The sequence below is a fragment of the Lepisma saccharinum genome, chromosome 27, assembly GCF_977018435.1.
Source record: "Lepisma saccharinum chromosome 27, izLepSacc3.1, whole genome shotgun sequence".
Taxonomy (NCBI): Eukaryota; Metazoa; Arthropoda; class Insecta; order Zygentoma; family Lepismatidae; genus Lepisma; species Lepisma saccharinum.
In genome coordinates, this window is record NC_139255.1 from 57652643 (window position 1) to 57679953 (window position 27311).

The 27311-nt window shown below is 36.9% G+C and overlaps 2 protein-coding genes across 2 annotated transcripts in view; one reads left to right on the plus strand and one right to left on the minus strand.

Moving 5' to 3' along the window:
* The window catches only part of LOC145980270 (DNA repair-scaffolding protein-like), a 61074-nt gene that overhangs the window by 3746 nt on the left and 30017 nt on the right, over nucleotides 1–27311 (plus strand). The window contains exons 2-6 of the mRNA XM_083113278.1: nucleotides 16556–16651; nucleotides 17625–18731; nucleotides 22468–22664; nucleotides 23390–23686; nucleotides 26726–26877. Coding sequence (XP_082969404.1) covers nucleotides 16571–16651; nucleotides 17625–18731; nucleotides 22468–22664; nucleotides 23390–23686; nucleotides 26726–26877 — 1834 coding nt within the window. The 5' untranslated portion in view covers nucleotides 16556–16570. The remainder of the gene's footprint in view (nucleotides 1–16555; nucleotides 16652–17624; nucleotides 18732–22467; nucleotides 22665–23389; nucleotides 23687–26725; nucleotides 26878–27311) is intronic.
* On the minus strand, nucleotides 5510–15430 carry LOC145979990 (cytochrome c oxidase subunit 5B, mitochondrial-like). Its single transcript, XM_083112934.1, has 3 exons — nucleotides 15283–15430; nucleotides 8486–8559; nucleotides 5510–5954 (listed from the first exon to the last, which is right to left on the minus strand). The coding sequence occupies exons 1-3, from the start codon at nucleotides 15362–15364 to the stop codon at nucleotides 5748–5750; spliced, it is 363 nt and encodes a 120-aa protein (XP_082969060.1). The 5' UTR covers nucleotides 15365–15430; the 3' UTR covers nucleotides 5510–5747.

Sequence of the window (27311 nt, forward strand, 5' to 3'; positions counted from 1 at the left end):
AATGGAGGACTACAGGATCCGTTAGTAATGTTTTGAAGAAGAAGCGTCCGTGAAGACCCCGGTGGTAATGACAGAATTCGCAGTAACATATTGAGAAGCCCCAAGAAATCGATACGAAGATTATCTCAACAAGTTGGTGTATCCCGCACAACATGCCATCGTGTACTAAAAGAGCTCCATTTCCGACCATTTCGTGTGACCGTAGTGCATGAATTGAACGAACCAGACAAAGCTAAACGAGTTACTTATTGCAACTGGATGTTATCTTCGATTGCTGATGGTTACTTGGATCCTATGCTCTTCTTCATGACAGGTGAAGCTTGGTTTCATCTTTCTGGTTACATCAACTCACAGAATTGTAGATTTTGGTCACAGGATAACCCACACGTCGTGCATGAGGAACCTCTTCACCCAGAGAAGATAGGCGTTTGGTGTGCAGTGTCGGGAACATGCATTATCGGACCAATTTTCTTTGAAGAGACTATCAACAGCGAAAGATATCTGCAGATATTTGAGTCGTTCTACGCACAGTTAACAGAAAATGAAAAAAGACACGGCGTCTTTCAACAAGATGGTGCCACTGCCCACACCTCCAACCAGAGTATGACCCGTATAAGTGAAGTGTTTCCCGAAAACAGGCTTGTCAGCAAAAACCTTTGGCCTCCGAGATCACCGGACTTAACATCTTGTGATTTTTATTTATGGGGAGCTCTGAAAGGAAAAGTGTACGCTAATAACCCTCATACGATAGACCAACTGAAAGAGAACATCACAAATGAGATAAATAACATCTCCCCTGAAGAATTACGACGTGTTTCTCAGAACATTGTACTGCAAGCGCAGCGATGCCTGGATGCTGGTGGATGGCACTTTCAGCATTTGTTATAAACCAGACAGTTTTACACAGTAAGTGTACCTAACCTAACATAAGATGTGAAAATGTAATTATATGATGACACATGTCTTGAAACTCTGCAGTATTTACATATGAAAAAACAATTCAACTAGTATGAAAAGCAGTCAGAGTGTCGTACCACTTTTAAGTGAGACACCCAATATAATGGAATGAAATAATCATACTCTAGCTATAACATGTCTATATCAAGGTTTGTGTTTTTTCACTCAATCCTCGAGAGGTGGGACATGAGTGAATTAGATACAATGTCAAAACAAAGTGAAATCAATCAGTGCGCAGCCACGCTAGAGCTCTTGTCTCTTTAGTACCTTTGAGGGCCCAAGTTCAGATTGTTTAATTCCGATTTCATGGTTCGATATCTTTCTATCTGTTACCACACACTTCGGAGTTTTAGTGATTACTTAATGCATGTTTACTTGAATATGGTTTTTTCACTTCCGTATATTCCTACATGATTCGTCTCTTGCAACCAGTTTTTACTTTACTGTCGTCTTGTTTACATACTGCTGCTGCCATCTAGGTCAAATGTACGTGGTGCAAAAGTAGTTAGGTTAGACCAATCAGGTTTAGGGTTTGTAGTATTCAAATAATGTGTTTTCATGGTTAGGTGAGGCAGGCCATGTTTAGGGCTTTTAGTATTGCAATAATTTCCCTAAACGTCATGAACATCTATCTCATCAGGTTGGTACTGGTCTCAAGCACAACACCCCTTTGAACCTTGTACAACTAGTAGTCTGTCGATTGGAAGCAGGGATATTTGCGTAAGGTACTTTTTACATCTTATTTTCGCTGATAAATAGAACCTTTCGGAACTGCAAACAGTGCTAATTACTTTCAGAAAGCTTCAAATTTACTTTCACGATACTTTCTCTTTCTTCTATAAGCGAAAAATTCCATGTCGATGGGAAGTAATGATGCGTGGATAAGGTACTTTTTACATATTTATTTCGCTGATAAATTACACTTTTCAGAACTCCAAACAGTGGTAATTACTTTCACAAACATTCAAATTTACGGTTACAATCATTTCTAAAATTCTGCCATACTTTGTCTTTTTCCTATGAAACTTTGAAAATATTATTAAAAAAATCGGAACAGTTATCCCTTTCAGCATAAAAAAAATAATGACTTTTCAATGCATTGTAAATCTTAAAAGAATTTTTTTAAAACACATTCTTCTATTTGGTAAGATGTTGGAGATTGTGAGCCAATTAGTGTAGAAAATGTAGGTGTTTCAGGAATGACAGGAAGAAAACACCCAGACTCCACCTCTTGTATTACAATTGTGTGTGCCATGCCTCCTGGTTTAAATTTTTTTTACAGGCTTTGACTTAAAATACTGGTTGTGCCCAATTCTGGAACTAGCACTCAGAAATGAGAAATTTGTTTCCAGCATGTAACACTTGACACTTCGCATTTGCAATACATGAGACAAGTCACATTAGAGCCGACTGGCGTGAATAAGTTACCACAGAAGTCTAGTTCCGAGTTACAAACATCAGAGCCTATTCCAGCTTGTGAAATAAGCTAGTGAGAAAAAGCAAGTCGTTTAATAAAGTTTGCAACATTGCAAACTACCCTCAAAATTTCAATTCTGTTTATTTCACCAAGAAAGTGAAGAAGTTGGCTGTTTTCCATTTATCACATTGATTAATTTGCTGTTTTAAGTCCACTTTATGCACAGTAAAGCTAATCAGGACTGGACCTACAGTTTAAAGGGGGATCCGAACCACCATGTGCCTCTACCAGATATCGAACCCGGGACCCCAATTATCACATTTCAATCTCTTGTAAAATGATTTTTCCTTTCGTTGCGACGAGGTAGAATTAACACACTGTCAAAATTTATTAGAGAAAATATAAAAAGTATTCTTTTGGTAAATCCAATTTCTTGTTGATGTCGCTTGGTGTTTCTTTTCTCATACAGCTTCTCTAATACTAAATTAGTTCCTAAAGATTAATTGAAATGAAAATTGTGGGTATGTTATCACTTTGGTAACAGTTTAGTACATCGGAAACACATTTCTTCATTTTTAAAGAAACTACTTACAGAAATGAGTTTGTCTAAGGTTTACAATGTTCGTCGAGGTATTTTCTTTCATCGTGGAATATATTTGACCAGGAAATCATGTATTTTTCAAGAGAAATATCTCACCGACGCACAATTGCCATTGTTTTCATTTGCCTCACCAAACCTTATCGGAAATGGTTCATGGGGCTATCCATCAGTTACCGTGCATAATGGTTCGTGCAGCTATCAGTCAGCTACCCGTGCATAATGTACAATTTCCACCAGTGACGAACACGATAGTAGGTATTTTTTGGTGAAAAAGGTTGGAAACACTGCATACCCATAACATGAGTCAAGATGTGGCTGCCATATTGTGTTTGTTTTCGTGTAAAAAGCATAATGGCACCTTGAACTATGTTCCGCAATACACAATTGGTAAGTACGAACCATGCGAAACACAAAATATCAGATTTTAATGTGTGTCCGATATACTAAACTGTTACCATCACTTTTAGTAACCATTGTATTGCATGGGGACCAACCCCCTACCAAAAATAAATTCAACACGTCTGTACGTCGGTCTGAGAAAGAAAAATATCTCTACCCAGGTTAAAAGCTGAGGCTGTCTAGATGTGCTTGTTAAGTACCACACATAAGGAAAATGCACAACTGTACAGAGCATTACCAATGTTCAAACCCTCAAAGTACCGTACATTATACAAGATTACTTTCTGCTCTTACGGAAATCTTTCTGGCACACATTATTTAGATATCACCTTCAAGTGAGAATAACATACGCAATTCATGTTATTTGATCTTAAAATTTTTCTAGGTGAGTGTCATTTCGTCATATCCCCCATCCTTATTGTCGCAATTAGCCAAAAGTGGCTGAAATGCGACGTAAAATAACCTAATTCAATCAATTTATTTCATATAGATTCACCACTTGTCCCCATAATCACAAGTACACATGCACCAATGAAAGCTTATTAATACCACCACACACTTTTTCTGACCTGTGTAGCAACCTGATAGTGCCCTGGTGTATCAGTGTTACACGTGAAAGTACACTACCAAGTACATAAAAATTATGTACAAATTATCACACTGTGGGCACAAAGTCATCATTCACATTAATTTTTCTTATAAACATTGTTTTGTTTAGCATTGACCATCATGTGTCCACTGGCACATGACTAGTTGAGTTTGTGCCTGTCCAAGATTTCTTCAGTGCTGGTTGGCCACACTTTTACAAGTATGTTTATTTTTGGCTCTTAAGATTGGACTCGGGAAGTGAAGGTGGCTGGGTAGGGTCATATCTGTAAGACTATGTAATTATAAGAAACAAATAAGTATGTGGGAACACCAACTATACACTTTTGATCTTTTGAAGTAATCATGCTTCTTCAGTTGGCATTGGATGCAGGGGTGGCCTGAGGGCCAGGCGACTGGGGCATTTCCCTTAAGTAGCACCAAAACCTTATTTTGGTTTTCAAAAGAGTTTGATTTGTTTAGGCAAGAATTATTTGAAGTTACTACTACATAAGTATATTACAAAATCACTTAGCAATTTAAGCTGAGGGATTGATTAACGTTATTTTGACGGCATTATGTAGTCTATGTATATAAAAAAACCTACAATAAACAGGATGTCTACCATTTCGTAAATACAAAATTCCCTGACTTTTTCAGACCTTGAGCCAAAATTTTCCAGCCTAACCCAATAGGGCAGTTGATAAATATGTCATTATATTTTAGCTACCGTCACACTTAGAATTCCACTTAAGCAAGTTTTTTTAGAATATTAACTTTACATGTAAACATGATAATGGAAGGATTGACATGTGGTTAACAAAGAATTATTTTTATAAAAAAACATGATAGTGTAAATTAGTAATAAAATCTGTATTAATTGTAATATCTACCAAACACAATCACAAAATTGCAACAAGAAAGTGTGAAATTCCAATAGTCACTTACTGTACTAAATTTCTACATTAATATAGTTCAAAACATGACCTTTTCCTGGGGATAGTTTATATACAAATTCTACTGTCACCATCAGTAATATTCAGTATATCAAATTGAAGTATAGTATGTCCACAACAAATTTAAAATTTATTGCTTGCTCCTTTGTATTCTTGTTCAAAACCCTACCTTTAGTGCACTACAAAAATGTTGATTTTCCACAGAGTATTTTTAATGGCATTTTTAAGGAATTTTCGAGACTGGTAGACATCCCGATAAACCAGTAACACTTAAAGTATTTAAAAAGTAAGGCTATTATCTTTCGTCATTAAAACTGTACATATAAAACACGGTCTTGTTTTTTATTGGAGTAAGGTGGAAAGTAGGCAGGGTACCAAAAATTCACCTTGTCTTGATGAACATTTATCTTGAGCTGGCTCTGACTGGATGTATTAAATATGGTCTACCTGCTACTGCAATTGCAGGCTTGGGTATATTTTTTTTTATGTCCCTACCTACCAGTGCTCCACCAGCTGAATGACTGTCCTGAATTTCTTCATGTGAAAAATCACACACTTCCTGTAATTGGAAATATGCTAAAAAAAAATTACACATTTACATTTTTAATTCACTTTATTTGTACAATTACCTATTATTGACAATATTTCCTTTGCATGACAAGGCTTCTAACAATACAACAATCTTAGCATATCATGTAGACTGATTGGTGTTTGGAAAACCAAACAAATGAGCTACATGCAAATTGGAATTATCCTCGAGTGTCCATTGATGATGCACATATTCAGTTATCACCAATTCTGCATCTAAATAACTAACAGAAGGAGAAATTATTTAAAGAGGTGCCTTCTCGACAAGTTTAAACCAATGGCCGCACTCGCAGCGCTTGGGCTCGCCTTTGTGAAGAAACATGAAGTTCACTGTCATCGATTCCTCATTGCAGATACATCCTATGATGCGGTTCTCGTAAGCCGACGGAACCTCGTTGGGCTTCAGCTTTGTTCCTTCTCCTCGCTTCATTGTCTTGAAGTCCCATGGGGCCTGACAGATTGAAGTACAATGATAATGAAATAAGTGACAAGCAGTTCACATACAGGAGAGGTATGGAAGGTTTTTGTGTTGCTACGGGAAGGCAGTACACATGCACCTAGGAAATATTTACCTCCAAACCAACATGCTTAGTGCGTCAGAAAAATAAATGAACTCTTGGTTTCTTTAACACTGACTTTTCTGGGTTTTGTGTTAATCTGAAACTATTTAGGAGCCACAGTGGTCTAATCAGAAAGGGATCTGACTGCCACGTGGGAGACCCAGGGTGGGAGATCTAAGGTCGGAACTTTTCCAGTCTTGTCCCCACATAAAGCAGCTCTGGGGCTCACCCAGCATCACATAAATGGGTACGTGGGGAGTTAAAGGTGGCCAGAGAATGGTGCTGATCACATCACCTCCAAAATGGCCGAGATCGAAGAATGTGTGGGCCCTATCCCCCTATATATGCCTCATGGCATGGTGCAAAGTTCACAGGGAATTTTACCTTACAACTACACTAGACTATCGCTAATCCGGCCATTCCTTGCACATATGGGTGCCGGATTTGCGGAAGTGCCAGATTATTGAGAGGGTCGGAAATTACATACTACTATGTAGTTTAAACACATAGGGACTATACAGGCTGTACTCTACGTGTTTCCTTTTAGAAGCCATAGTATGTACTGAACTTTACTGTAAGAAAGTTACAATTTCTAATACTGTACATATGTATAGCATTAACATTTTTAACTAACAACATTGTTGAACACTATAATTCATTGTTGTGCGCGTCATTTCTGCTTGAGTGACTACAGGCCGGATGTGGGCCGGACTACTGCGAGGGCGGACTATTAAGGGCCAAGAGTCTAGTGTATATATGCGATGTGAATGGACTTCTGATGGAAAATTAAAAATGCATCAAAGTTACTGAAAAATTTGTGCCACAGCAAAAAAGGGATCGCATCGAAAAGCTGACGTTTTCCTGCAGGACACCATAACAGATAATTTGGGGTCTGGTGACAATTTTCCCTGTTCCCTGAGGTCTGTCCTTTCATGTGACCATGTAGGTGATTTTCTTTTTCTTTTTACTTTATTGGAAATTTCATCCATCAGGTTATCAAAACAGAAACTTTGATAACCCCCTGCTCCCTATCTGCAAGGTTTTGGCAAAAAATTAAATAACTGTTGTTCCTGAGTCTCAAGAGTTACAAATGGAAAATTAATGTTATGGAATTCCACCTTGTGACATTTGTTGAAGTAACTTGCACTGGTCATATTCAAAATTTACAGCGACCTCATATGATTGTGAATACATCTAATGTATTCTCAATCTTGCCCACAGTGGAAAAACCTCCCTGATGGTGTAATGATATACTATCACCCTGTAATCAAGGGGGTCTCAGGTTCAATTCCGGGTGGAGGTGGACAGTGGTTCGAATCCCACTTTTAACCAAGTACAGTCTGGATTCAACCATCTGTACATGAAGTCAACATTGGGCTCAATGTGAGGAATCCAGATGCCTTTACCTCCAAGTATTCATTAGTCCCATCTAATTTCCTGCACTTTTTGACACTAGGTGTAGTGCAGGAGTATTCAGTTGTCAGGCTGGTGCAAGGAAATGACATTCAAACAAGTAGAAGAATAGGAGTGTTAAAGTTCACAAGATTCAACAAATGCCCGTCTGCTGCTTCAAACATTCATTTGCTTAGTTAGCATGCACCATGTGATCATACACCACACGCTACATCACTCCAGAACATAGTGCAAACGGTGCACACCAAATAAAAGAAGTACAAGAGTGTGTGTTGCATCGTGTAACAACTAGATGCGTGAGTGCATAATCAAAAAATGCAGTGAACTAGACGGGTCTATTAATTATCAACTGGGTGATGCTGATAACTTTGTTGTAAAAATTACCATCCGAGATCATGCACTTAAGTAATCAAATGTAGTCTCCCATGGTACAATCAGGCGAAGATTGGCATGAATATTACCTCTTTAAAAGAACCATAAACAAAAGAAGCCCTTCGCTAGAAACCTTCCTGCATCTTCACCCCTTTATGTACAAGTAGGATGCACAGGAGACATGGTTCAGCACAGGCTCTTTTGTTAGCAGTCCGTCTACACTAGGGATGACCACAAAATTTGGATTTCAAATTATCCAATATCCATTTCAGATGCAACAAATAATCTAAATATCCAAATACTACAGACTTGATGAAGGAGTTGTAGAAACCAGTACAGTGAAATATGAGCATGACAACAAAATATGTGGATAGCCAATAAAATGGATGATAAAACTGTCCAGATAATGCACACATTCGGATATCCGGACATTTCAGATAATCTAAATATCTGGATATCTATCCCTACTCTACACAAATTTCTTTCAAATTTTGGTAATTCTAGTTTCCATTTGTATTACTTGCTTATATTCATATTTTTTGCAGTTTTCTTCATAATCGTGATTTAATAATAGTAATTACATATTAATATTTAATAAACAATATTCATGCATCACAAAGGAGGAAATGGTATTTACCTCATCTCCAGCTATTTGGGCTAGCAACTGTTTCTTTTCTCGGCCTGTTGCATGCTCCAAAGGATCAGCCATCACTGCAAAATAAAAATAATAAAACCCTATAGGCTATCGCCAAGAAAAGAGTAACAAAGTATTCATGACCTTGCTTTCAACACCTTAATGCTGGTAAAGATAAATTTTGATGGTATGATTTTACAATACCGGACAACTCCCCGATTTTGTTCATATTTCGCATACTCACTAATTTAGACCTCTTAATCACGAATCTGCAGTTAAAATTTGGCAGTCAGGTGCGGAACTTGCAAGATAACGTGTAGAAGGTTGCGATTTTACAATAAAAAAAAAAAAGCATAATTTTGTTAATAATTCTAATACTCACAATACCATCAAGTTTTCAAAGTGCAAATTTGCTTCTAAAGAAATTGCTTTTCTTGGACACATCGTTTCTGGAAAAGAAATTAAGGTAGATAGTAGCAAGAATTCTGCTATAATAAATTTTCCAACACCAAATAACAAAAGGTCACTTCAAAAAATTTTGGGTTTAGTCAACTGGAGAAGAAAATTCGTGAATAAATGTGCAGAAATTGCCCATCCACTTTATGAACCTTTAAAGTCGAATATTATCTGGACGTGGCAGGAAGTGCATGTAGAAGCTTTTGAAAGGCTACGTGATTTGGTTATATCTCCAGAAGCTTTAGCACAGCCTAATTTTTCTAAACCTTTTAACATAAATGTAGATAGTTCAAAGAAAGGTATTGGAGGTGTTTTATGGCAAAATGGAGAGATATCAGAAGACAATCCCAGGATTATTCAATATGCAAGTCGAGTTCTGCGGGGTAATGAGTTATCTTACAGTACACATGAAATTGAATGTTTAGCAATTCTTTTTGCCTTTGAGAAATTTTATATTTATGTAGCCGGAACTAAAATTAATTTGTTCACAGATCATAAATCTCTTTCTTGGCTGGAGTCGGCAAGAACTTTAAATCCACGTTTAAATAGATGGTGTTTAAAACTGCAAGGTTTTGATTATGATATCCACCATGTTTCGGGAGTAAACAATCAAGCGGCTGACACATTAAGTTGATATCCCGATACTACTACAGGAAATATTTCTTTATCAGAGTTGTTTATTAATAACTTACAATTGGATATTATTGAAAAAGATACTTTGGAATTCTGGAAGGAGCCTCAACATCGTGACGCATATTGTAGTGCTTTAATTCAGAAGATTGAGAACGGAAATCTTTCCAAGTCTTGTAAGACTCAGTATGCTTTCCAAGATAGCATTTTATTTTTAAAATGTGTTTCTGAAGATAATTGGAGATTAGTTGTGCCAGTTTCATTAATACAGAAAATCTTACATAAACTGCATGATTTGCAAGGACATTTTGGATATAGAAAGGTTTTCAGCAAATGTAAGAAATTATATTATTGGCCAAAGATGAACTTCAGTATTAAACAGTATTTGAATAATTGTTTAACTTGCGCCAGAACTAAACAAGCTGTTTTGAAAAATGAAAAGGATGATTTACACGTTTATTCTACCAGTCCACGTTATTTGATTTCAGTTGATTTGATAGGACCACTTCCGAAATCTCAAGGTTAGACATTCATATTGACTGTAGTAGATGTAATGTCTAAGTTTCTTATGGCATACCCTTTAAGGAAAGCAACATCTAGAGAAGTAATTAATAAATTTAAACTGCAATATTTTTTTATCATTATCCTGTATGTAATATTCTACTGTCTGATAATGGTTCGCAATTCAAGTCACAAGAATGGAAAACTTTTGTGGAAGAATTTAAAATAAGGCATATCACAACTTCAGTTTATAATCAGTTTGCCCATCCTATTGAACGATACAACAAGGAGTTAATTAGATTATTAAGACATACATAAGCAAAAATCATGAACATTGGTCAAAATATTTAAATCTTGTTTTAGGACTATTAAATAATTCTGTATCTGAAGTAACGGGATACACTCCAAATGAATTATTTTTGCATTATGAAATAAGAGATCCTGCTTTAAATCAAATTTATTGACCTGAGACATTGAAAGCAGTTCCTTAGATATATAAATGTTTAATTGCCAAATCTCGTTTGAAGGAAAAATACAAAATTAAGCCTAAGGAAACTAGTGATAGATACACAAGGATAGAGAAAAATGATATAGTATTAGTCAAAAACCATGGACAAAGCAGTGCTGAGTGTAAACGAATACACACATTTATGGACTTGTGGCTTGGCCCATATTTAGTTAAAGAAGTGAATGGTAACTGTTGTGAACTGTTATTGTTGGATGGAAAGGGAACTGTACAAAGACATAATGTATCCAATTTAAAGAAATTCAATTGTGGTCAGGAAAGAAAGGACGAATTATGTAAACTTAAGTAATTTCAACAGCCTTTTATTAAGAAATGTTAATTTGTTTTAAATAATTATGATATGTTTTTAATATTTTCTGTGTTAATTAATGACAATATGTCTGTCATGAGAAAGTTTGTTTTCCTCATAGTTTTTCATGTTATCTAAAAATTTTAAAACCGCTGTAAAATTTTTCTCTGAAGGAGGGAGAATGTTGTGACCATTTTCAAATTGTAAAATGTATAATCACTTCTTGTGTAAAAGAAATGTTATAGCATACTGTTTTGTTGCTTAGCAACCAGTTATAAGAAACAAGTGAAGGAGATAACAAGAATGTTTTGCATATAGTTCAAATCATAGTAATTGGTGCATAATTGAATGTATTTATTTAGTGCAAATAATAAGTATACTCATCAGAGAACAGTGTTGTGATATGAACTATATACATTATACGTTATTGTGAAGTAGAACAGTGATTTACTGAGTATAATGCAAAATGCTCAAGCATCTACGACACTAGCAGACCCCTGAACGCATAGCCCCACAAATCATTCATGGATAGCCCCATGAAGCATGCACGGTTAGGTTAGGCAAACAGTTAAAATTTGGGGTCGTAGTAATATCAGGAATATATATTTCGTTCTTTAAGTATTCGAAACACAAAATCTTGCGATAAATAATGAGCAATTGTGCATTGTCGGTTGTGATCACGGACCCCCTTATTTTGCAAGTTCCACACGTGAGCGCCAAGTTTTAACTGCAGATTCGTGATTAGGATCCCTAAATTATTGAGTATGCGAAATATGAACGAAATCGGGGAGTTGTCCGGTATTTTAAATCGCTCCATTTTGACTAGCTCTCATTGTTGCAGCACTTTGCTGTGATACATAAAATAGATAAAACTAGATTTGGTGCAAATTTGTTTCATTTAGTTGAAAGCAGCTATTGACATTTCACATGGAAGTAAAGTGCAACATCCATGAAATGTAATGTGATTGTTCATGATAATATCAATCTTCCTTGGAGCCACTGTGGAACGTTGAACTGTAGCAATTATGGAAAAATGTGGGAACTACCTTTTATTTGGAAGTTTTCACACCTCTACATAGATGGCACAAGTGAAAGTATGTTGTACTACTAAATATGAGGAAATCTAGAGCCAAGTTGTCTTTGGCAGAATCTTTTCATGCAATATGGTGGAATGACGTTTGAAGTTTTTCAATTCAGTTCTCTACATTTTGCTTCACTTCTCATGTGAAAGAGTAGTGATCATGTTTCATGTTTTTAACCCACTATGTTCAATTTTATTTGCCACCAGAAGGCATGAAACATTATTTCAATCAATAACTGTGTAAAGGTCAAACATTTCACAAATAAATAAATGTTCGCTACTTCGCTGCACATTTTGACACTCTGTCTAATACAAGTGTACCCTGGTGTCAGGCTGGTGCAAGGAAATGATGTTTGACCAAGTAGACGAAGTTCAGAAGATTCAACAAATGCCTGTCTGCTGCTTTTAACGTACATTTGATTAGTTAGCATGCAACACAAGATCATACACCACATGCTACACTGTCCAGAACGTAATGCAAGCAGTGCACACACTAAATACACTACTTGACACCAAATCAACGAAGTAGACGAGTCGGTGTTGCACCGTGTAAAAAATTTTACGTTTCGGTAACAGTTCGTTCGTTATATCGGAGACACATATCTTCATTTTTACAGAAGAAACTACTTACGGAAATGAGTTTCTCCAAGCTTACCAACGTTCGTGGAGGTATTTTCTTTCATCGTGAAATCTATTTGACCAGCAAATCATATATTTTTCAAGAGAAATATCCCACCGATGCACAATTGACATGCTTCTTGTAAGTGAACTGCATGCTCCGCACGTTCGATGACGTAACCCACTGTCAGTGTTTCAAACTCCTTTTCTTTTCTTCTTTTACTATGCTTGCCTAACCCAACCAAACCTAAACTTATGGAAATGGTTCATGGGGCTATCCGTCAGCTACCGTGCATAATGGATCATGGAGCTATCCGTGAATGGTTCGTGGGGCTATCAATCAGCTACCAGTGAATAATGTATAATATCCACTGGTGACGAACACGATAGTAGGAATTTTTTGATGAAGAATGTTGAAACACTGCATACCCACAACACGAGTCAAGATGTGCCCGCCATATTGTGTGTTCCGGAAGCGAAGAAAGGAATAAAAAAAATCACACTGTATCTGAAAAATTGTGTTTGTTTTCATGTAAAAAGCATACTCGCAACTTGAACTTTGTTCTGCAATACACAATTGGGGTAACACTTTACTATAACGGAGACGGATTTCTTCAAATTTACAGGAGAAAGTACTTACGCAAATCATTTTCTGTAGCATTGTTGATGTCCGGGAATGTAGTTTTGATCCATTTTAATGTGAATGCATGTGGTTTTCGTTGAAATTCTATTTCCGACGCACCCAATGCTGCTGCCGCCATTTGCTTTCTGCACGAGAGCACAATACGCTCTCATATTGTCCGCATATGTTAAATTGAACGAAAGGAGTGCTAATGGAACCAAACCTAACAGGCCTAACCTAACCTAGTAGGCATACCTCATCACCGTGATGGTTCGTGGGGCTATCGTGAATTTTTGGGCTAACGTCAATGGTTTTTGGGGCTAACCGTGGATGGATTGTGGGAAATAAGGAACAACAGTAAGTACTCGTTAATGTGAGAAATAAGACATTCTTTTCGGTAAATTTCTCGTATCGGACAAACGGATGAAATTTGCTAGTTCATTTAATTTTAATATTCGTACTTACGTATTCTGCATTGAGAAACATTGCTGAATGTGGCATTTCGCTTATATCATGGAAATAAGCTCTATTTGTGACATATCGAGTAAGTTTTCTTCGTTTCTTTTTGCCTTCGGTAACACGCAAAATGGCGGTCACAGTTTCACTACCGTAGTCGGCATGCAGTGTTTCCACCCCACTGCACCCAAAAATACCTACATAGCCCCACAAAGCATTGACGCATAGCCCCACGAACCGTTCATACATAGCCCCACGAACCATTTCCGGTAAGGTTAGGTTAGGTAGGGTCACTATAGGTTACAATAGTTAAAAATTGGTTTCGAAAAAAAAAATGTGTAGCCCCACACACCATTCTCGCATAGCCCCACGAACCATTGACGCATAGCCCCACGAACCATTTACGCATAGCCCCACGAACCATTGACACATAGCCCCACAAACCATTTGCGGAAACCTACCTTCTTCAGTTACAAAAACGCGTGTTTGGAAACACTGACCGGGATTACGTCATCACACACAGGCTACATCCACCTAGAAGAAATGGATGCAAGAGCTTTCGTGCATCGGTCACACATTTATATCGAAAAATAGATGATTTACCGGCAAAATTCAATGAACGATGCGAGAAAACACTTCCCCGAACTTCCACAAGTCTAAAGAAACTGCATTCGGTCAGTAATTTCTCCTGTAAATTTGAAGAAATCCGTTTGTCCGATACGAGAAATTTACCTTATTTTCGTTAGAAATTCATTATTTCACCTAAAGAAATGTTCCGCAATGCAGAATAGTACGTTGACAATGTAAAAAATTGTGGAATAAATCATTGATAGGTGTCTCCGGTATAGTAAAGTAGTACCACAATCGGTAAGTACGAACCATGCGAAACACAAAATATCCAATTCTAATGTGTCTCCGATATAACGAACTGTAACCGATGATTCAGTGTAAAGAGTCAAAAAGTGACACAAAACCTGACGGGGCTAATAACGAACTGCATGCTGAAGGCATTTGTATGTATGAAGAGGTGGAAACTAGTCAAAGGGTCAACATTACAGACTTCAATTACCAAAATACCTCCAAAATACGACCAATTTAATTGCAGCTTATCAATAAAGTAAGAACCATTAGGGTCTCTTCTTCAATTGCTTTCGCCACTGCTTCTAGCACAAGTTGTACCATATTGACTCCCCCAAATGTTGATAATCTGTATTCACAGATTGCAGTCAAGGCGCATTCAATTCAACTATTTTTTTTATTAAAGGGCAAAGTTCAGACTGTGGCTATGTAGAAACAAGAATAAAATCCGATGTACAGTTGTATGCATTTTATTTTTGCTGGGTTACTGTATTTTTGCAGAGTACGTGGTGACTTCTCAGTGTTTATGAAAACAAGAAACTGTTATGCACCAAACATGCTACTAAAGCGCGACATAATTTACTTTATTTATCTGTCCGCAAGTGCATGGTATATTTATCTAAAGAAACAAAATTTGGGTTCAGGTGAGCTGCTAGGTACTAGAAGCAGGAAGAAACGAACTAGAACCTACGATGGTACGTGAAAGATGTGTCGATATGTACAATAATTTGGGCATCTACATTCATTAATTTCATATACTTACTTTTATTAGCATATCTTACACTGTTGTAAAGGCTACCACGACGAACAGCCGGGAGAATTAGTCTACTTGTGAGAGACGCCATTTTGCATAGGAGACCTTCTGCTGGAACAGATCACGTACGATAGAGTTCGCTACTCTCTGCAGCTGCGTAAAAAGACTGACTGTCAATATGCGTGATGTGTAACACCGAATAGTTATTATTAAAAAAAAACAACTAAAAAAACAGGGATTACATTACAAATACTAGACGTGTATAAATTCTAGTAAGTAAATGGCAAATATAGCATCAATTTTATCATTTTTGTTATAAATCTTGATATAATTTATTTATGTGAAAAATACACCACCCGGTATTTATTTTCGAGTATGCAATGAAAGTTCTAGGTAAGAGAATATAACTTGGAAAAAGTATGTCTGGTTCATTTTCAAAAATCCAAAATGATAAATTAAGTGTATTTATTTTTGGATAGCAGAAGAAAATTGCAAGGACTGCACAACGAGTCTGCCTTGTTTCACTTCACTTCTGCAACTTGTGTTCCGACGTCAGACGAGGAATGACTAAGAGGTTAGGTTCCATTAGCATAAATAAACCTTGCTAGCCTAACGTAACAACGTAGGCATTTATCCTAAAATTAAAAAGGTCTCTTCCGTGACGTCAGAACACAATGTCGCTCAAGGGTTGTGCGATAAGTGAGACCCCTGCGCAACTTGCTGCTCAAGGCGATTCGCATCGCGCGGTACGATTACGCATACGTCAGGACAAAATAATTACGAAAAAACGGCGGGACTTGTGATTATTACATTGTATTGCCCCTTATTTATAAGATATACTTCATAAACAACGAAAAATTATCTCAATGAAAACAATACTGTTACCATTATTTTTTTTAAAGAAGAATTTTTTCCACCTAATGTTTATTTGGTGAAAACGTAATCCAGGTAATGGGCGTAGTTTTTTTTTAGCACAGACAAATTTGTCTGTTATTGAATTTTTGTTGATAGGCAAATGTTTAATTTTTATCTTAACGTTCATTTTTCACGTCCCTGGGAGACTACAATATGCCATTCACCGTATATATGGGTTCACCAAGTAATTTAAGTGCAAGTAAAATTATTCCAGGTAAAATTCATCATGCTGATTTTTTTAGTATCATTTTTACCCTTAAAAGGTACAAGAGGAAACAAATTACTCTGTCATTCTGGTGAACCTATATGATCATAATTTTAAAACCAGTCACTCTAACAAATTCTTCATCATTTAATTTTTCTTCAGATTTCGTCTTGAAGTATGTGCTTAGCCATGATGCCACTTACCCATTCAAGATTCAGAAGATTAGGAGCAAATGAAAGCTTTAAGCAGGCATATAAGGTAAGAGTTTTCTTGTACACCTTTACAAATTGCCTTTTTCGCCAAAGAATTTCACTAACTTGCAAGCTGAAAAAAGTTACTCCACAAAAACCATTTAATGTAGGCTAATGTTTTTTTTTGTATTATTGATTATTGCATTATAAAAAGCATATATGAAGCAACATATTTTTCACATATTAAGTTTTATAAGTTGTTAGAAATTTCACCATGGTCAGAAAAACAAAGGCTGGGAGAATGTATAATTAAAATCTGCTTGCTGGTGGTCTTATGTTTAAGTATGTGTAATATTTAATCAAAGTTGGGAGCGATTTTACAATACAGGGAATTTCTCCATTTTGTTTGAAATTCGGCATACTCACTAATTTTGGCCCCCTAATCACGAATCTGCAGTCAAAATTTGGCGCTCACACGTGGAAATAGCAAAATAATCGAAATTAAGTTCTTATTTCCACACCCTCGATTTCCAAATTTCCCGCCGGTTCCGGGCTCCGCCCCTGGGGTAATCGACTTACCGCCCCCAACCGCTATCGCGGCCCCGCCTATATCTATAGACTCCCTGTTAAGGGCATGTTAGAAAGTGGCCGGATTCACCTGCCCCCAAATAAGCGCCAAATTTATACGTGAGCACCAAATTTTAAGTGCAGATTCGTGATTAGGAGACCCAAATTAGTAAGTAACCGAAAATTCAAACAAATTGGAGAAATTCCCTGTATTGTTAAATTATACCCAAAGTTGAGTTGTGCTGTAATTGTGGCCCATTTATTCCACATTACTCTACTTGGTTTCAGACCTGGTCTGGTCATTTGTGTTCCATTGTTTTTCATTCATCCTCATTGTTATGAATCATGATCAACCAAAAGAGAGGTACCAAACTACTTTGATACATTTAACTTAAGTTACTTAGTTCATTTTTTGTGAACTTAACCTGAGGTTCACTGTTACTTTTGTAATATTACTTTTTCTTCTTCCACAGGGATGGAATGAGTGCATGGAAGGCTTTCTTGGTGATGGTGCGTTTCGGTTCAGACGTATTGTGTTGGAAGATAATGATGGCAAAGACGAGAAGCGTATGGAGATAAGTTGGAGTTCGTCTGATGATGATGAACCTCAGACTGTCAAGAAACATGTTGTCACAAGATTAAATTTTGATGAGTGTGCTGCTCGTGGACCCCTGCGAACAACTGCCAAGGTGATCAGATCGGAAGTCAAGAGTGCGAGAACACCCAATCATGAAAGAAGACCCTGTAATAAAGTTAAAACCAGACATGAAGATGAGAGGGATGAAAGTGATACAACATTGTGTCCAGTTCTCAGGCAAAAATGCAATCATAGATTATCAATAAAGCCAAAGACCGAAGTTGAGTGCAGAACTCCTCATATAGAATCTATAAGGAGCAATGCTGTATCTGTAGGAAGTTTAACGTCATCCCATTATGCAGAATACAGTTGTAAGAGTACAGTTTTTAATTTACCAGAAAATAACTATAGTGCATTTCTTGAGGAGCAGGTGGATTTTCCAGAGTTTGTTGAACAAACGCAAGGTAATCAATGTGATGAAGCCACAAGTGTACCATCCTCCCCAGTTCTTCAACAAAAATGGAGTAGTTCTCAAAGACGGTCAGCTGTTGTACCAAGTATAGACTGTGGTAGGCTTCAGACTGCAAAATACATTGACAGTAATTTCGAAGAGGAAAGTACATCTCCTGTTCTTAAGCGAAAGTTAAATTTTACTGCCATCTCCCCTGTGCTAAGTGCTAAAAGATTGAACAGTGTTCCGAGAAGTGTGTGTTTCTCTTACGATGAAACACCGACCAAAATTCGTGGACCTTCACAGTTCATTGATTCTTTCAATGGCGTTTCAGTTTTACATTGTGCACAGAAGGATGCTGTCCGAGGTGGTGAGAATATATCAGTGGATTCAGATCGTGGTAATTCACGTTTTGATGGCTTACGAATCACGCAGCCACACCAAGACATCTCCATATCGTCAAGCAGTCCTCTTGATGATCCAGAACACCAGTCGCAACTTTGCATCAGTTTGGAAAGTAGCAGAGGAGATTCTGGTCAAGATGAAAATCATGTAAGTTATCACATTACATATGACATACTTGTAGTGTAATATACATGTAAGGGTGACCTCAGAAGGCATCAAAATATCAAACTCCCTTCCAACAGTGAAAGAAATAGTAGGCAATTATCCATCATCAATTTCATTCAGTCCGTTTTCCACAATGCGATGATCATGAATTGAAGTAAAAACGTGAATAGGCAGAGGACAACATCAGCTATGTATCAACAGAAATGCATTCCTTAAAATAATAATAAAGAGCAATGAAAATAGTGATGGACAATTTGACATCTTTGCCGTTGACTGTACACCCTGGTACTGCAGTCTTATAGGGCAAAGAGGCTCTGGCATCTCGACAGGGGACATTACAACCAGTGCAAAATCAAGAAATGGTATGCATGACACCCAGCCACACCCCACATAAAATGTAAGGATATTGTCATGAGATTGGATTAGTATTCATAATGAACTGATTTCATGGAATTATGAAGTACTTTGTGGGTAAAATTTTAGTATACCCGAAACGTATTTCTTCAATTTTACAGGAGAAAGTACTTACCGAACTGACTTTCTGTACACTTTTGAAGGTCGTAGAAGTGTTTTTTCCCATCGCTTAATTTATTTCGCCAGTAAATCATGTATTTTTGAAGATTAATGACTCTCCAATGCACGAAAGCTGTTGCCTCTATGTCCTTCCACTACGTGAATCAAATGTTGCATGCGTTCGATGATGTAACCCCCGGTCAGTGTTTCCAACCACACCGTTTTTTTTTCCAAGAACATGACAATTTTAACTGTTTGCCTAACCTAACCTTGCCGTGCATGGTTCGTGGGACTATTTATGAATGGTTCGTGGGGCTACGTGCATGGTTCGTAGGGTTTTTGAACCTGGAAAAAAAAATACAAAATCAATAACACGAAAGTAGGTATTTTTCGATGAAGAATGTTGCAACACTGCATAACCACTGATCATGGACAATGCTAGTCAAGATTTCTCCACCATATTGCATGTAACGCTAGCAAAAACGAACAAACAAGAATGACTCGATATGTCGAAAATTGAGATTATTTGCGTGAAAAAAAATGAAATGGCACCTTCAAGAATCCTTGGGAATGCAGAATATGTAAGTACCAATGTGAAAAAGAAGAAAATGAAGGAATTTCAGACGTTTTGGGGATACTAAACTTTTAATCTTTGTTTTGTCTTCTAACAAATAAAAAAGAAGTATGATGACATACACTGAATGCGTGAAAAGCATTAATGAAAATGTGTTCCGTGTGTGATGCTTTAAAAATGCAGCAAAATTTGACTTCATTTGTCTGTGAAACATATAGGCTACAGATGCTAATAATTTTTGTAGGCGAAAAATACAATTTATATACATTCACAAGCATTTAAACCTTAATGCAATTAAAAACAATAAAATTTCATATTAATTCATTTTACATGGAGTAGTACCACTTTTTGAGGAATTCCACAGTAGGTATATTCCTCTGTATGGCTGTGTGTGATGCTAGGTCCATACCTATTTTTCTTGCTACATCCCAGTTGCATGCTATTTAGAGATCTTTGCATTTTGTGTACACAGCACCCCTCTACAGAAATTCTATAGGACATAAAAATGCCTAAAAGCCCTATTTTGACTTGAAATATGCTTTGTAAACCATTCACCTAACTTGAAAGATAACTTACCACCCTTAATTTCCACCACAAGAGGTTAGAAACCAACTTTGAGACCTTGAACGAATCCGAGCAGCAAAAGAAGCAACAGCAAGGGGTGTCAATGTTTGTGCAAATTTCTGCCATCTTCCAGCTTGCATCACAAAATTGGAAAAATGTGAAGCGAAATGACTGGATGGGGCGTTCTCTGTTGTTGAACTGTATTTCCCAGGCAATTAAAGGAACTGTAGGTGTAGCATACCAAACAAAAATGTGGGCTGTTTTGGGATTGAATCCTAGCTACAAAAATCAATCCGTTGTTAAAACAGGGCTGGCATTATTCCTAGCCTCCAACAGTGTTAGAGTATTCCAAGAATACATCCGTCTGATTTGCTGTTTCGTGTGCCTGCTGTGACGAGTAGGAAAGGCAACCCTGCAAATGACCAATCATGTTGTCTATTTCCTCCATTGATACAACAGTTAGGTGAAAGGGGAGGGTTTGTGCTGTAAACTACAACTGCCCTCGTATAGAGAAGAGCACTGCAAACTTGCCTGCAGTTTGAGTTTTATGAGCACACTTTATGCACAGGTAGATGAATCGGGAGTTGACCTACAGTTTAAAGTGGGATCTGAATCACTACGTGCCTCCAACGGATATCGAACCTACGACCTTTTTGTTACAAGGCGATGACTTTACCACTATGCCTCAGGGAGAACCAAACCTGCTTTGGGAATCAGAAGCACTTACATTTATGAAGTTTCCACCAATAACTTCCTGCAGCATATAGAGACGGTTCTCAATAGACATTTCTGGGTCACATTGAAAGTTAATGGGATTGTTGCAACCCAGAAGTGTCCGTGACTGTACAAGCACCTGCTCATGAACCACTAGAAGAACTTCACCACAGAGAACATTGAAGAACATATGGTGATGCAGTGCTTCCAAATATGATAACATTTTTACATTGGACAAATTGTATTTTTTTTATAATGAAAGAATAATATTCATTGTGCTAAAAATAGTAAGTTTTGTATACAAATTGCATCTAAAACCAGTTATTCCATAAAATTATTATTAATTAATAATTATGCCTATTAATTTATCTATGTGATTGATTGTTTGCTAACAGCCATTTGTTTACTGTCATCTATGATACGGACTGCTCTTGCCATGTACTTAACATGCATGGGGTGCAAAGGGGTATTTCATTGCTAAATGCTTTTGTTGTTAGGTTATGCAGATCAGGTTTAGGGCTCTTAGCATTAATATAATACCCCTAAATGCTTCAAACACCTGATCACGTAATATCTGGTCTCAAGCACAAAGCCCCTTCAAGCCTTGCATGAAAATCCTCAAAAACTTGTGTCCAAATCGACTGGAAACCAAAAACAAGCTATGTTTCCAATCAATTTCTCAGTAACCAATGCTTAATGGGGCTTTTAACTGTGAGCTTCAAAATCTCTACCATAATGGTTTCCAGTATTCTAAAGTACTTCCTAACACACTTTTAAAACTTGTAAAAAATCATTAAACATTTGGAACCATTACTCTTATATGTGCTGAGTACCTTTTTACAGCCTCAGCTTTAACCAGTGCAAGGGGATTTCAGTCCTCGGAGAGATATGTTGATTTTAGCTATGGTAAGGTGTTTGGCCCTGTATAATGTGACAGGTGCAAATAGCGTAGGTGCTGATGCACCCAAAATATTAATTTCAATCAATCATTCACAGTGGTTTTCTTGTATGTACGCATTGCTTGAATTGTAGAATTATTTTCTTGTAGTTTACGGTTATTACAAGCATAAGACAAGCAACAGTCCTGAAATGTCGCAACGAAAAACTGTTTTCTTATGCTTGTAATAACTGTAAACTACAAGAAAATAAATCATTCATAGTGAAATAATCTTTCGAAAAACCTCTCAAGTTTGATAACAAATACACGTTCACTCTTCCTAATGGTGCACATTGATTTTTCTAGTGTCTGAAGAATATTGAGTGCCTAAATGTGATACTGTCTTAATGAATGTACATTAGTGTTCTAAGATGTTCTAACGTAAATCTTTGAAACTTCATGTTTGCTTTTTCTAGGAAGGTACAGAAGGTGTGGCATCCACAGAAGAAATTCAGGCTATTTCATCATCTGGAGACAACTCGGAAGTTAGCATTGCAAGTGGGAAATATGGCTCAGATTGGTTGAAACGGAAAGAACTTCACTATAAGTCACCAGCGCAAGTTCCACCAATGAACGATCCTGATTCTGGCAAAAAGAAGAGGAAGTCTAAAGTGTAAGTGGAGCTTCACTTAGAAACTATCAATGGTAATCGAAGGAATGGAAATAAATAAGAAAACACTCGACATGGGAAAATTTTGAACCTGGGACCATTACATGACTTTCCAGTGTTCAAGATATATTTTTCATCTACTGTGTACATCATATGAAATTAAATTAATTTAATAAGTTGTTTTTATTTGTCAGTCATATAGCCTACAGTGAAAAGTCTTACTTCTTATGGTCATACAATAATAACTCATAAAATATATATTATTTGGCTCTTTATTTCACTGACTCGCTGCCACAATTCCCAAAAGACCTTGATTGGTCAGTTGAATTTGGTAATTGTATGTTGATTTTCTACCACTTTTGGCTAATTGCGATATAGGAATGAATGGTTATGAGATGGATGAACAGATATTCACAGACACAGATTTACTAGAGTTTTACTTTAAAATATTCATAATTTCACATGAGATATTAATTTAATTGTAACATCCACCCCAAAATGTTGTTGCAAAAATTATGAAAATAATGCATTTTGCATAATTTTGAATATTAATTGGTCTGCACAAAAGTGCCTCGCATCCTGTCAGAGTAGTGTCAGCCAATACTGAGTAAATTCCAGGTAATGCTGTATTGGCTTAACTTCAATAAAAGCTTATAATGTGCCAAATATGTGAACAGCATTCAAATATAGTAATTAAGGATTCTAACTCAATATTTATTCCTTTGCAGTGAAGGCCTAGCCTTGAGGCTTCATTGGCTCTTGAATCGAAGAAGATCCTCGACACACATGTGGTATCATGAGTTACCATACTCCGCAGAAAAACTGAGGAACGAAGCCCTTACATTGAGAGTACAAGAATTATGTTCTGATTTCTCCCACACCATTCTTGAATGCTCATTCCTTCAATCCGATGTGTCTGGGAATCCGAATCGACGCTCAGAAGTCGTAGCTGTGATTCTTGACAGTGAGTTTGTGGTACAACTTGGTGTCAAACCAAGATGCACAATAAACATATATCCACCATGGTAAGTATACAGTAATACTCAAAAATGATAATCGCAATAAGTTGATATTAGTAGTGACTAATATAAATGTGTTCAACTCTCTGAAAGCAAGTGCTTTGAATCGGTTATGCGTGTCCAGCTGTGATAAGACACTCTTAATCTCTGTTGCTTTGTGGGCCTCCCTGATTGTGTAGTGGTAATGCCATCGCCTTGTAGTCAAGGAGTCCTGGGTTTCGATAACCAGTGGAGGCACATTGCAAAGTAGCTGGGATCCTCGCAGGGTAAAGGCAGCCTGAGCATGGTGCTGATCTCATTACCTCTAAAATGCCCGAGATCGAGATTATATGGGGCCCTACCCCCACATCTCCTAAATGTGCCCTCATGGCATGGTGCTATATGCACGGGGAACTTTACCTTTACCTTCATAAGCAATAAACCAATTGACAATTTCTGGCCTCAGATAAACTGAATATACTAATGTGTACTTATTATACATTACGTGATATGAAAACTATTGCCCAATGCTTAAAATGAGCAATAAGGATTTTTTGTTTCAATATTTTTCAATATGAACATAAAATGTAATACAAATAATACTCTCTACATAGATTTAAGGTACCGAAATGTAATTTGATGAAATTTAGTAAATCACTTTATGACTTTCGTGTCGGCTGCAGACTAATTGCAAGAAAGAACTTGTTACTTTTCCATGGTTTTGTAAGTTAGAGTTGCTGCCCAACCATATGATGGCATGTTTGCTTTTCCATAGGTTATGATAAACATCCTTATCTAGAGATTGTTCTTGTTCATGTGTTTAAGATCTGTATATTGCAACACTGTCATTTCATTGTTTCACATTCTAGTGATGCATTAACATGGCCCCCAATACATCATTGTGAACAACTAATTTAAACTGTCACCTTGAAGACAGTCTGGAGGTGATGTATAACTATTAGGGTTATTTGATAATGTGTAATAATGTAATCAATGATTCCAATAAAAGTACATGTACCTCAAGAAGACTGTAAGGTTCCAAAATGTAAATACACCCGCTGCAAAATGACTTCGGACCTCATAACAAAAGCACAAAAAATTACAACTTTATCACAGGCTGGAGGCTAAGTCCTGAATCATTGACTTATTGATAAAAGCAAGAAACTTTGTAGGATTAATTGTTCTATAATTAAAGATATTTTCAGTCGAGTAGAAAATCGATATCTGCTATCAGATGGCCGCCATCTTGAAAATAATCCACCATATTTGATATTTTTTGATTTGATATATCTCGGGAATGGTGTCTCCTATAAACATCCAGTTTTCTCAGAAGTGTTCCAAATAGTGTAAACTTTCATAATAAATCAATAAATCTAGTTTTGAAAAATAAGAGTTTTTCTTGTATGTACGCATTGCTTGCATTGTAGAATTATTTTCCTGTAGTTTATGGTTATTACAAGCATAAGAAAACAAAAACAACGAAAAACTGTTTTCTTATGCTTGTAATAACCATAAACTACAGGAATATAATTGAAAAATAAGAAATAGAAGTTTTTCAGATAGTCTTAATTAATAATTCTTGAACCAAACTTACTTAGTGTTTTGTTAGAAGTCTTTAGACGAACTGAACCCCTATTTTTTCTAGATTTATAAATTTACCTTAAATAACATTTTAAGAGAAATACAATATGCAAACAAGTCAACATAACTTTTGAAGAAAGAATCATTGTTAAGACTTTCAACTCGCAGTTATTGGCATAAAATGTTTTGTAGTTTTTTTGAAAAAAACTTCTATTTCTTATTTTTCAAAAATAGATTTATTGGTTGATTATGAAAGTTTACACTATTTGGAACATTTCTGAGATAACCGGACGTTGATAGGAGACACCATTCCCGAGATATATCAAATCAAAAAATATCAAATATGGCGGATTATTTTCAAGATGACGGCCATCGGGGTCCAGATATCGATTTTCTACTCAACTGAAAATATCTTTAATGATAGTAGAACAATTAATCCTACCAAGTTTGTTGCTTTTATCAACAAGTCAATAATTCAGCACTTAGCCTCCAGCCTGTGATAAAGATGTAATTTTTCATACTTTGTTATGAGGTCCAAAGTCATTTTGCGGTGGGTGTACATATTACTGAATCAAGATAAACAATTAATGTAGGAGGGCTATTTTTTTTTTCAACCTCCGATAGGGCATGAAATCAAAACCACAGTGAATAGCAAAATGGGTTTATTACGTACACGTATAATCTACTTTTCACTGTAATCACCAAGAAGATTCAGACATTTAACGTACCGATGTACCATCTTTCCAATACCCTCTGAAAAAAAAGGTACCGCCTGTGTTGAGCTAGGTCTGCACGGTGTCCCGAAGTTCCTCATTGATGTGGAAGCACCGTCCTCTCAACCACTTCATTGCCGGGAAAGGGTGGAAGTCACATGATGCCAGGTCTGGGATGTAGAGAAAGTCTTTGGACAGTTCCGAAATCATGAACCGACACCTTGTCTGAACCACTTGATCCACACGCTGCACGAGTTCATCTGAGCTCGCCACAGAATTCCGTCTCTGACCACCTTCATCTTGAACGTTCGTTTGGCCATTTTGAAATTTCCTGCACCATTCGCGAACCACGTCATCACTCAGAAATTTTTCACTGTGCACATGGCTCATTCAACGGTGAATTTCCGCAACATTATGCCCCTCTGTCTGTAGAAATCGTATCACACTACGCATCTCGCACTTGGCAGGAGAGTCAATTGTAGCAGACATCTTTACGTGCCCGTCACTCAGCTTCAACCGAAGCATTATCCTTCGCAGTGGTGGTGCTAGTGGCAGGGGGGATTGATGCCCCTCTTGCTGCTGCTTCACGGGCCACCTGGCAGCACCATCGGAGGTTGAAAAAGAAAAAATAGCCCTTGTATTTATAAAACATTGTTAACAGCCTTGTTTTCGTGTCATGGTCAAGGTGTTTACCATTGCCATTTGAATATAGCAAAAAAAAATTGTGACATTCAAAATTTGGCTTTTTTATTAAGAGAATGCAGTTTTTCAGGAAAAGAGTGGCTTGTTCTTCGGGTAAGAAAGTTATAGTAGGTGCTACGCTGGTAGAAGTCGTAAATGACACCCATTCTCAACATACTACAGATGTATCTCATGTTGAAGAAACGCAAGTGTTACAAGAGTTTAACTGCCTCTGCCAGCAAGGTAAGTTACACATTCAATTTTTATTCAAAGAGTTAGTTGTACTTTTGTCATTTATGACATGGAGGGGTGGAAGTTACAAGTGACATTGGTTCTTTTGTTCTGAAGCGATGTGTAATAATAATAAAAAAAAACTGAATTAATTTTGTCATAATGTATTTGCAGTATAAACTTTTGAATAGTAGTTCCCAATATATATATAATATTAACTTACGTTTTGCGAGTATCGAGGTAACTCCTGCGACGTTTCGAGGCGCAACTGCTCCCTTCCTCAGGCTGCTCATGTTTAGGTTATGTGTAAATCATAACCACGTCGAACACACTATAGGTTTAACCATACACCTTTTAACTCCATACAACTCTCCTATATCCTGAACCTATGGAGAGTTCGACGTGGTTATGATTTATACATAACCTAAATGTGAGCAGCCTGAGGA